Source organism: Manis pentadactyla, chromosome X (assembly GCF_030020395.1).
Source record: "Manis pentadactyla isolate mManPen7 chromosome X, mManPen7.hap1, whole genome shotgun sequence".
NCBI classification, from domain to species: Eukaryota; Metazoa; Chordata; class Mammalia; order Pholidota; family Manidae; genus Manis; species Manis pentadactyla.
The window spans coordinates 32,865,526-32,878,165 of record NC_080038.1 but is presented as its reverse complement, the minus strand read 5'-3'; the positions used below and the strand labels follow the sequence as shown (position 1 = coordinate 32,878,165).

At 35.5% G+C, this 12,640-nt stretch overlaps 1 protein-coding gene across 4 annotated transcripts in view; it reads left to right on the top strand.

Moving 5' to 3' along the window:
* The window catches only part of RPGR (retinitis pigmentosa GTPase regulator), a 50,135-nt gene that overhangs the window by 3,767 nt on the left and 33,728 nt on the right, over positions 1-12,640 (top strand). For 3 of the 4 annotated variants that reach the window (XM_057495495.1, XM_036879499.2, XM_036879498.2), the window contains exons 4-8: positions 66-128; positions 2,129-2,284; positions 3,641-3,790; positions 6,513-6,671; positions 11,537-11,692. In XM_057495495.1, the coding sequence (XP_057351478.1) occupies positions 66-128; positions 2,129-2,284; positions 3,641-3,790; positions 6,513-6,671; positions 11,537-11,692 (684 nt within the window). The remainder of the gene's footprint in view (positions 1-65; positions 129-2,128; positions 2,285-3,640; positions 3,791-6,512; positions 6,672-11,536; positions 11,693-12,640) is intronic. The other variant, XM_036879500.2, reaches the window with a different exon arrangement.

Genomic DNA, 12,640 nt, shown 5'->3' with positions numbered 1-12,640 from the left:
TCTGGTTTATTTATCATTTTTCATAACCATAAGATATTTTAATTGTCATCTTTTTGTATTTTTAGCTTTAAAACCTAAAAAAGTGAAATTTGCTGCCTGTGGAGGGAACCACACCATAGTTTCAACAGGTATAGTATTCAATCTGTATGAGGATCTGAGGATCGAGGTCTCATTCCAGTAACATTTGTGGCTGTCAAATTAATAGAAATGGTACCTTGGCAACAATAAGATTAGGATTTTTAAAACTGCAAATGGTTAGCACCCTTGTTTGCCTTTGAAAATGTGTAGGTAAATGTTCAGTGGCTGAAGATAAATCTTTTCTTAGATTATGGCAAAGGACAGCATCTCCCTACCTGTGTGCACACCTCAAGGGCTGCTTGCTTCTGACCTTGTTCTTCCCTCTTCTTTTCTGAGGATGAGTGGAGACCACCCCCAAAAGGCTATTGATGTGAGTCCTCACAGTTGCAATCAAAATCCAAACAGGCTCTGTGTGTGTGTATGTAGAAATGAACAGTGATACTAAAGTTTACATGGAAAAGCAAAAGACCTAGAATAGGCAAAACAGTTTTGCAAAGAACCGAATTGGAGGACTAGCACTGCCTGATTTCAAGACCTACTGTTAAGCTACAGTAATCAAGGCATTGTGCTGTTACCACAAAGGGGAACAAAGATTAATGGAACAGAAAAGAGTCCAGAAGTAGACCCACACCCATACATGCCCAAATAACGTTTGACAAAGGTGCCAAGCCAGTTCAGTGGAGAAAAGGTAGTCTTTTCAACAAGTGCTGCTGGGACTCTTCGACACCCAGGCTCTGAGCACTGAGCAGTCCGAACTCCTTTTCCACACACACAGCTGCCTCTGTCTGGAGGCTGTACTCACTGCCTTGGCTCCTCCTCAGCTCTCTGCCCTCATTCATACTTTTCCCTTGCTGAAATATCTTTTCTCTTTCTCTTATTCAGATTCTAATCTTTTATGATCCAGTGTAAGTCTTACTTCCTCTGTGGAGCTTTTTGTGACTATTCAACTTTTTACTCAATTTAGTTCCGTGAACTGCTTTAGTGTTCTACCAACTCTGGTTTGTGCTGCATATGTTAAATTGTGCAGTGCAATTCCATGTGGCCTTGTAGTATCTTCCATTTGAAAGCTAGTCTTCTTTCCTTGCTTAGGTTTCTTTTTTTTTTCAAATAGTATATAATTTTAAACTTTTACTGATTCAGGCTGATTTTTGCCTTCAGTTTCCCCTATAATTTTCATGTGCATTTTAATGACAGATATAACCAATTTTTAACATGTGTATGTTTTTTAAAATCTTCATTACTTCAGAGCTCGCTGGCAATATTATCTAGGCATGAGATACTACTTTAATGATTAAAAATATATTAATATTAATATATAATAATAGAATACAATGAGTCAAATGCTGTTCTGATAATTTTATCAGTGTTTACTAATTTAATCTTCATAACAACTCTGTGAAGTAGGCACCATTATTATCCCCATTTTATAGGTGAGGGAAATGAGACACTGCGAGGTTAAATGCAGCTTGCCCAAGGTCACACAGCTGATAAGCAGCAAGTCAGAATTTGCACCTAGGAAGTCTGGCTCTGGAGTCCTTTCTCCTAAACACAATGCTGTACTGCCTTCCTATTCAGCTAGAAAGTTGAAGTCATTACACAACATGGAATTTTCATGTTTCTAACTGTATTCTTCTTGGATTTGGCTCATTTTACTTATTGGTTACCTATTATATCTTACCTTTAATGGGTGTAGAAGTTAAAATTAATGAACCACATCTCTTTTGAAATAGTTTGGGATTACAACCTGCTTTGGAAATTACTTTTCCCTTTTGCTCTGAATTAATAAAGTGCTGTGTTAACAAGAAAATCCATTCCACACATTCTGTGCATTTCAGTTGCTCCTTAAACTCTAGAGTGATTTATAAAGTCTCACAGAAATGTATAGCCTTGCCTGTTTTGCTTTACTTTTGACAATGAAATGAAGCTGTTCCCCAAATTATAATTCCAGCTTTCAACTTTCTTCACTGTTAGTAGAGGAAATATCTGGTAACTGGCCTGTCCCACAAAGATGGTGACTATAGTATACTGATGTTTTCTTTTCTGTGTGCAGAAGGAGACAAATTATATGCAACTGGAGGAAATAATGAAGGACAGCTGGGACTTGGTGATACCAAAGACAGAAACACTTTTCATCTAATTGGTTTTTTTACCCAGCATAAGGTTAAGCAGCTCTCTGCTGGATCTAACACTTCAGCTGTACTAACTGGTGAGACATTTTCCCATTTCAAAAGGGATACATCCTTTTCCTTTCGACTAGGATATAGCAACTCAGTAAAGTGAACACAGCATTGCTGTTTGGTTTTCTTTCATTGACTATGTGTTTTCAGAAGACATTTAAAGTAGAACTTTAAATCCTGACATACATTACACTTTTATACCTATTTAGAGTTACCTGTAAACATACATTTAGAAGGTAATTGTTAAATAAATTCTAAGCTGTGTTGTCCATCTGCTCCTTTAGATTTTCTTAAATATTATCTTGGTGTGTGTTCTGAAAATTATAGTTGCAGTTTTAATGAAGTTGCTGTCAGAAGCATCATAGAAATCTACTGGATGTGTGTTATATAATACGGTTTGGAACAGTAGTCATGTTATCTCTTGGCTCTCCCTGCCAAAAGCCCGTATGAGAAATTTCTTGAAAACTGGAGCCAAGATATAGGCCTGGACTCAGAAGAAGCCGCTGGTGTGCTGCGTTGTTGCAGCTGGGAGAGCTGTGTAACTTAGAGCGTTACTCTGGCTGTCAGCAGAGCCAGAGTTGGTCTGTAGCTCCATGCCCTCAGTTGTGCCAACCATACAGTTAGCCCTTTGCCATCCTTCTTTTGGCTCTTACTTTCAATTTTCCTTTCATTTGCCTTGTTAGCAAACACTTCAAAGATTAAACATTTTTGAATTAATGAAAAAATATAAAAATAAGTCTTGATAATTCCTTTCTAAAATATTTTTCCTAGTTTAACTTTTTCTGACATTGAAACCTTTATCAAAAGGAACATAAGTTCACCTGTTTTTGAGATGCTTCATATATGCTGATTTATCTCCTGCTCTGAAGCTAGATTATGTATTTTCAAGTGTAAATTATAAAAAAAAGTTACTGAAATACGTTACTTTTTTTTTCTTCCTTTAAAGCATCCACAGTGTTCTCAAGAACAAGGTCTTCTGGGGCCTTTTGACCTGGGACTTGTGCAGGAAATGTCCAGTGTGGCTCATGCCGCCATTCAGTTCAGTTGCGGGTAGACTGCTCAAAAGGAGGAAACCATTTTATGTTTGGAGACATTAGAATAAGAAAAGCTTATTATCGGAAAAAGACATTCTGTCTTTGCTATTGAGATAGAAATACAGACATGATTTATGTCAGGTTCTTCTCAGTCCTTTATCATTATAGAAGCATTTCATAATAGAAATTGAACTCTTAAGTAGCTAGCTGGTATAAATGTCTTAGCAGTACTTTTCTTTCAAGACACATAATTTTTCTAAATTAAAGAATAAATGGTCTGTTGGAAATATAATAACTCGATAGCCTTGCTATCTCTTAAAACCTTTTTTCTTCTTTGTGTTTTCTGTATAGAGGACGGAGAGCTCTTTATGTGGGGTGAAAATTCTGAAGGACAAATTGGCTTAGAAGATAGGACCAATGTATCTGTTCCCTACCAAGTGACCATTGGGAAACCAATCTCCTGGATCTCCTGTGGATATTACCATTCAGCTTTTGTAACAAGTAAGACAGACCATTTTGGATTTATCATGTTATCTCCTATTTCTATGTCATTGCTAAATTAATAATAAAATGATATAACATTCTACAATTCTATGGAAGTAATACCATGGTAGTCAATGTAATGAAGTAGTTTTGGTCTGTTTTAGCTCACAATATTTTTCCATTTCAATAATAAGAGTTTAGTATTTTAAACTGTCCAAAATGTTGATTTTTTTAGTGACTATTAGGTCTATTAGAAGCATAAAATGTGTATGTTAGAAACCCTTCTCAAACTTCTTAGACTTTTTGGCATTAAAAACAAGACTGATGGTTCACTTTCCCCTCGATTCACTTGCCTCTGTACTTCAATCCATTCTACTCTTGTCCTGATAATTTGCTTTTATTGTTTTAATAAGTGAGTTATAGACTTCTGTTGCAGGAACAGGGATTAAAATTATATGGGAAAGGGAGAGAGCCCAGTATGGGATATGATCTGCTTTGGTGGAATTTTCTCAGCATCCCCAATTTTTCTTCCCTCCCTTCAACTGCAACATTTCCTACATTAATTAAAATATTTGAAATGTTATAGTGTACATCTACACTAATACCAATAGGAGAAGTGTGATCATGGCTTTCTATCTACTGATGGTGTTTTTCTTAGTAAAATCACCTAGAGGAAATAGTTTTGTGGCCCCTCTTAGATATCTTTCTAAATCTTGTTTAATACTTTTACTCCTTATTCCATGCACCTCAGGTTCAGGTTTAGAAAGTCCTGGTTGATCCATCCCAGTGCCCCCCAGGTATACCAGTGCATTGGTAGCAGCTTGGTACCGAGAGAGGGCAACCTTTGACTTGGCTGGTATTGTTCACCAATGTATCACTTCATGTCTTGAACAAACTGATGATCAGTAAATACTATCAAATGAGGGAGTGAGTAAATGAATGAAGAATTGATTGTGTTCCTTGGGGCAATACCAACTTTAGGGCTCCTGGGGTTGGTGTAGTCTGTGCTCACAGTGTCTATGAAACAAAAACAAGGAAAAAAAACCAGATGGAAGACAACTGAAACAAAAATCCCAAGCGAAAACATCATCTTATATTTGGATTTTAATAAAACTGCCAGAATCAGTTTATGACTAAACTCTGCTTTAGCCAGTAGGGGAACAAGTGGAATTGTTGTTCATCTTAAACCAACAGATTTTATACTGAGTTTTGTTTTGTTTTGTTATGCCTTTTTAAAAAAGTGGAAGTGAAAAGAAACAGATCTGGACTTAGTAACTTCTTTCATGTGAGAGGCAAGAAGCATGAGGAGAAGGGGAAGGGTGAAGACTTACTGAGCACTTTCTGTGCCAGGGCTTGTTAAATACTTCATAGAAAACTGTGCTCAGAAAACTTTGTTTTCTGTGCAGAACAATACAGAAAATCAGTTTGTGATACTTGACCAAGTTTTAAGTAGCACATACCCTGTGTGTTGGATGTCCATGGCACATACCCTGTGTGTGTGTAAAGGGTGCAGAGCAAAAGCAACAGGAAAAAGACACGTATCCTCCAAAGGCCCAGCGTACACTTCCTAGTCCTTCCTCTTCTGAGGCTGCGCAGGGCATGCTTTCTCTTTGGCAGCAAACTACAGGGATGTGTGTGTAATGTTTACCTGGGGAAGCCCATTCTATTCTCAGGATCTGAGGCTTTTAAGGGGTGGGGGGAGCTGGTCATGTAGGCACATCTTAATAGCAAGTAGCCTCAGCAACTGAAACTCAGGTCCCTCAACACTGAAACCAGGATTGTATAATCAATGCTGATGTTTGTGCAAAGCAACCTTAACACTCATGCAGAACACTCATCGTTCCAGGTGTACATAACAAAACCATCAATCACTAATACAATGCACTCTCCAAGGGCCACCTTACCAGAGCTTGGGCAAGTGGTCGCTCATGGTAACCACATAAGCACCAAGACGTGCTGTGTTACCTTTGCTTCATACCATTTGTGATGTGTTCTGTGTCATTCTTTAACTTAGATTACATATTTACAAAGGCCTTCAAATTCCTGCTTTACAGAACTCAGTTCAGTACATACAAATGAACAAAAAAGTTTCTGCTTCAGCTCACAGTCTTACTATAATGTAGTAAGTGTAGTAACAGAAGCAAATGATTAGTATTAGTATGGACGAAACAGTGATTAAATGTCATGAGTTCCCTGATAAGAGAGTCTTTTCTGGAGAAAATGCCACCTAACTGCTATCTTAAGGCTCACTTAACATATTTACTTTACACATAAATGAGCTTCCTAAAACACGTTTCACTAAAAGCAAACATTCTTATTCAACAAGTGTTCATTCAGTGTTTAGTATACTCAACACTGTGCTAGGTTCTTAGACTACCATAGTGTGCAAGACAAAATCCGTATCCTTATAGGTGCTTAATGTCTAGTCATTTTGCTTTACTAAAAGGAAGTAGAAAAAGTAAGATCATTTTTATGTTTTATGAAACAGCTAAAATAATTTCCTAGTTTTTTTTGGTAGTCATGGTTGTGACTTCTTCATGAAGATTTTGGATTAGAGTGATCAAGAGGAAAATCTAGCTTTACCTCCTTACCATATAGTAAAAATAATTCAAGAAAGGTCAACTCTATTAAATTGTCATTTTCTAAATTTTTTATTGAATATGAGAACATGCACCAAAAAAGGACCAGTATTTTGTTCCTATTTTTGTCATCATTGGTCACTGTTTTTTTCTTTCAATAGCAGAGGGAGAACTGTACACATTTGGAGAACCTGAGCATGGGAAGTTAGGTCTCCCCGACGAGCTGCTGGCCAATCACAGAACACCCCAGCGAGTGCCTGGAATTCCTGAGAAGGTGATCCAAGTAGCCTGTGGTGGAGATCACACAGTTGTTCTTACAGGTATGCATGGAGCCTGTTGCTCTGTTCCAGGCCTTCCATGGTGGCTAACGAAAACATTATTTTTACACTCAACTTTTTTATTGTAATAAAATAATACTGAAAAGATAATTAACATCTGATCTACCCTCTTAACAAATTTTAAGTGTACAATACAGTATCAGTATCTACAGGCTCAGGGTTATACAGTGGATCTCTAGAACTTAGCTTGCATAGCTGAAACTTTATACCTGTTGATTAGCAGCAACCCTTCCCCTCTTCCAGCTGCTGGCAACCATCATTCTAGTCTCTGCTCCTAGGAGTTTGACTATATTAGATGCCTCATGCAAGGTGGCCTTGCATCTTTTTCCATTAAGATCCCCATCTTTTATTCCTGCAGTTCTGGCTTACGAAAGGAATTTTAAGTAGAAAAAATGAATTTTGCTAAATTGTTTTTGCCGACAGTTGACATTTTCATGATCTTAACACCTTTAATGGCAGCAGATGACATTGCTTTTAGCTCATTTGCAAGGACAAACTGTTTTTCTCATGTGTATATATCTATTCTATATTTATCTAAAATTGACAGTATTTTTCCTGAAATGCCTTTTTTCTCTGTTCATGCTATTTTCTACATGTCATTGATAACTCTTTTCTTTTGTATATATTCACAATATATAATGTGATTTCTCTCTAATTTTTATATTCTATTACAGCAATTCATTTAAAAGTGTTAACATTTTAAATTATAGCTAAAAGAAAGTTAGAACCTTAATAGCAGTATCACTTTTGGCTTCTGAATTTTGTATTGGGTATAACATCATTTCTCAGGATTCTAGTCAATGTATTAAAATATACCTACTCCATGATAATGTGCTTGCTAAATTGATTCTCTCAAATTTGTTTAGAATTAGATTTATTTTTTTTAGATGTATACAGATAATGCAATTAGGGAGTAAATTATGATATTTTTTGGTCAAAAGAATTTAACAATTTCTAAAGTTATCACTAAATCTTCAGTAACCCAAAGTTAGAGATGTTCTAGACAAATTTTGAATCATATCCAATTCTCAGATGATATGTTTAATGTTGCAAGGTGATTGAGCAATATTTTATCTTTAGATTTTCCTCTTTTACATCACTTTTCCTTGACTTCTTGTTTTAGTCCCAGTCATGTTTATTAAGCTGTGGTTTCCCAGAATTGCCATTTCCAGATGAAATATTTTTCGAAGTTAGATATTTTTTTTTCAAGGCCTAAATTTGGAAATAATTCAAAGTTTAAGATTTCTTTGAATTCCTGCTGACAAGATGAATTTTCATACATTTTGAAAAAGATTTGTTCTTGGAATTAAACTTTGAAGTGTATCTTTATAAATTATTTGAAAATTCTATAGAAATGCAACTTACTCTTTATGTGTCATATTTTCTCTAGTTTATACATTACAGAAAGAATTAATATATTAGGGGAGTGAGGGTTATTCTGAAGGACACAAATGTTGATTATATAATAGTAATGTCATTCAACTGTATAAATATTTTCCTATAAAATGAGCTCCAAGATAATCCATGATACTTTCAATTATAATTAAAATAAATGCACTTACTTAAATGTGATATTTTCTTGCACGTAAGTGTGATATTTCTATAATATATAGAAATATGTATATATAGAAATATAATGTAGAATATATAAATATAGAGAATATATAAAATTATAATATTATAGAAATATGTATATTACAGACATTTAGCTTCTGTGGACTTAGTTTTTTGAGGTTAAAAATCATGTTGCCAGAAAATGTTTTCTCTAGATTTTTGAAGACTTTGGGAATCACACAGAGCAGTAAAGCTTTTATATTTTAAGTTTTTAATTTTGTAAAAAAAATAAGAGAACCAACCTCCAATTTAAATTTGGCTAAATTATGGACATTGCAAAAAAATGCAATGTTTTCACCATCACAAAAGGAGCATTTTCAAAATAAAAATTAAAAAGCTCTTACTTTTATAATAAAAGATACCTCCTTAAATTGTGTACATTTATCTGTGTGGAAAATTCACTATTTTACCTGTTTTTCACATTTTTCCATGGAGAGCTACCTTATGATCTAGCCCTGGTGGGAAACCTATTCTAGAATGCACTGTAGACAGAAATATTAAGTATTTAGTCCTAACTGATGAAGAAATGGACCTGAAGAGTATATTGATCATCTATTTAACTAAGTACTAAATTGAATATGTAAGAGTTTTAGAATACTTTGCAAGACCTTAAAAGAAAGAATAGCTAACCATCTGTTCTAGATCATTCACTTCACTAAAGGAAAGGGCTTGGATTAGATGATTTTGTATGGATCCTCCCCAGCTTTGTTTTTCCCTGTGTGGGGTAAATTGCAGGATTTCCAGGAGCTCCCTTCTAGCCTTTGTCCATTTACATATCAGTAGGTGTTTACAGCTTCAGCCTCCCACAGCCTCCAGGGCAAGGGGTGGAGAGATAACAGCTATTTTCTCCCACCCCTTCTTCTTTCCTGGTATGTAATTGGTCTGGCACCTGCCAGTCACCAAGGACCTGCCAATGGAGTTCCTCCTGGAAGGGGTGGGTGGGAAGGAGAGAGCACTAGGGCAGGAGAGTAGGAGTGGCTGCCAGAGGAGAGGGACAGGGCTGGGCTTAGCTATCAGATTCCAGCAAACTGTGAGCAATAAATGGTTTCTCCTAACCTACCCTTTCCCTTGACTTAGTTTGGTTTCATCGGTTTCATAGAGGATACACCCCAAGCTGGGAACACCCTTACCCCCAGAGCCCTTGTTTCTGTAACTCTAATCTTAAAATCTATTTGAGTATCATTTATTAAAATACTTTAAAGGTAATGTAAATTTGTTCATTGCTGATGAGTTTATTCAAAACATAATATTTACTTGTGACTATGATAAGTTGGAAAATAACAACTACTGCTTGTAGTGATGTAGATTAGTTTCTCCTTAGACTCAGAGAAACAATGGATTGCTGCTGAGACAGTGTCAGACTGGAACTTGGGACACACTAAGGCCCAGTGAGAGACAGAATCTTGTATGTCATCCACAGCAGTTACCCAAAGACAAGAAAGCCCTGGTTATACTGTGGGGTTCACAATGAAGTCTGGATCCCAAGGAAAAATAAGAATTTGTATTAACTTCTCTAGATTATGCTTGGATAAACTTAAGCTCTCTACAGGGCAACAAATTACTAGTCAAGAAATCAAATGTATTCTGTGAAATTAGAGTATATTGATGTAAAGCCACCTAATAATATGTTTTCCAAATTTAGTATTATTTATTTACATTGAATAATGTGAATTGTTAAATATTTGTTAAATAACTGTTAAATGTTACAAAAGGGATATGACCAAAAATTAAGTTAGCTGTTTTATGTTTTTTGATAAAAGAGTCTCAGGTCATTAAAAAAAATAGAAACTATTGTCATCACTAATCATCTAAGCACCTGAAAGTGAACCTAGCAGGATAAGAAACAAAACTTGGCCAGCTGGAGATAAACTGTTGTTTTACCCAACATTCTACTATTAAGCTGAACATTCAGAACAGCACATATTCCATGTGATTATGAAACAGAGAGATGGTATTTCTTACACTAAAATGAGGATCTGTTTTTGCCATTGCCTCAGTGTGACTTCATATCCTTCACACTTTGACATAGCATATTTTCATTAAGAAGTGATATCTATATGTCTTATTTATGAAGTAAACATTCTTATTAGAAAAAAATAAAAACTATATGACAATAGTTATGTGTATGTCTTATTTATGAAGTAAACATTTCTATTAGAAAAAATGTAAAACTGTACAATAGACAGTTATATGTTCATAGATATCTTCCATTGTCAAAATGAGTTGATTAAATTACTTTTTAGAAAAATGTTCTTTACAACTCAGTGTTCTTTAATGTTTTAAAATCTGTCTGAATTTTTCTCATTTAAACCTTCCAGCAACTCTATTAGATAGGGATTGTAACATCAGAGAATTTAAGTTACTTGCCTATTTGCCACAGCTAGTACTATTGAAGGTTTGGGCTCCTGCCCTAATCCAAAGTTCTTGCTCTTCCCCTGGTACCCGGAAAGACAACGTACTCAACTATGGAGAAGCAGATGAATGTCAGAAACTGTCAGAAACACTACACGACCTCACATAGTGGCGTGTCTTAAGAGGGCCCTTTGCCCACCACTCATTTATCCTGGTTTTATGCTTTTCCATTACTAGAGCATATATGAGCTAATATGTACTAAGTTATAGGAGGTCCTTTGGAGTCACTTTTAAAATAGTAATATAGATAAGCTTTTTCCTTCCTTTCATTATGGTCACATTTCCTAGTAAAGGAACTTTAACTGTGAATAAAGCTAGCATATCTATTGTAAGTTTGAATTCTCATGCAAATTCTCTTCTGCAGCTGTTTTCTAAAATAGATTATTATATTAAACCACTTTTAAAAGTAAGGAGTTTTCCTATAGAAAATACTATTCATTTTTTTATTTAAGGCAGTGAAAAGAATTAGCCTAATGACAATTGATGCTTTATAAAGAATTAAGTGGAAATCATAGGACACTTTAGGTAGTTCACTGTGTGTCTTTAGCAAATGTGTCTTTAGCAATTCCTTTTATGGCTATATGTAAAAGATAAAATCAGGCCCATGCCATAATTTTTACAATTGTGTGTCTTGTCACTTTTCTCTTCCTTCATCATTGAGAAATGTATATTTAAGGATTAGGTATTCTTATATGGGTATTTCTTTCAGAGGCACTTAGCCTTAGTTATAAAACGTTGACTCTCACAGTTTTTCTAGCTATAATGGTGACAGTGTCTGCTTCCCTACAGTCCTGTTCTTGTGTCTCCCCATTGCTTTTCAGAGAAGGCCGTGTACACCTTTGGCCTGGGACAGTTTGGTCAGCTAGGTCTTGGCTCTTCTGTTTTGGAAACTTCAGAACCCCAAATGATTGACACTTTTAAGGATCAGAGAATAACTTATTTTTCCTGTGGAGGAAGTCACACAGCTGTGATAGCAGGTACAGATCAGAATTTCTGTTAAATAGTTATAAAACTGGGTGTATTTTATTACAAAATAAATACTGTATGTAATGAATGTATCTAACTTAAGCAAAGGAATTAATAACTGAAAAAACCAGAATTCCTTGTTTAATATGCCAACATACAAAGTTGTAAACTCTTTTTTAATATTTTAAATCAATTTAAGATAAATGTAAATGATCCAAAGATTTAGAACCTCAGAATATATCAGTGCTGTCAGAGGGAAGACCCTAGTATTCTACTTTGGCAGAAAGCTGAAATCTTTTTGAAATTGTATCAGTTTGGAGACTCTTAATTCTGCTTAGGCCAGAAGGAAAAATCCTACGAGAAAGAATTTACTTAAAACATTCCCCCTGTTCACAGACAGTGACATTCAGGCCGAGTAAATTCTTATGATGCTTTTTGCCACTAGGAGGCGTTTTCAGGAGTGACTCGTCCCTATTTCCACAGTGATAGAAAGGTATTTCAAAGACCACTAAATAAATACCTGGATCCTCTAGGTCTCCCACTCTGTAGTTTCTCCCTTATCAAGGAGATGCTGCTATGGGCCTACCTCTCAACCTCAGAAACTAGGTCCTGCTAATATGGACTCAGTAAACATTCTCCCCCAAGAATGACTCACTTACCTCTAGCTAATTGATAAATCCCACAATTTTAACTGCTTTGGAACAAAAGGCTCTATAATTTCATTATTTCTAGCCTACATTCCTATCTAAAAATGAGGTAAAGCATTAAAAAGTCAGAAATCATAGTATTTTGAAATAACCCAGATACTATTAGTTCTGCAGTTTTTTCCTTCTTTCTGATAAAGCTACCACTACTATGGAGCTCATCTAATGGTATCTGGTTAGGGGAAGTAGGAATCAGAAAATACAAGATACTACTATACACTGTTCCTTCTTCTCCAAAGAACCTTTCAGAGAGCG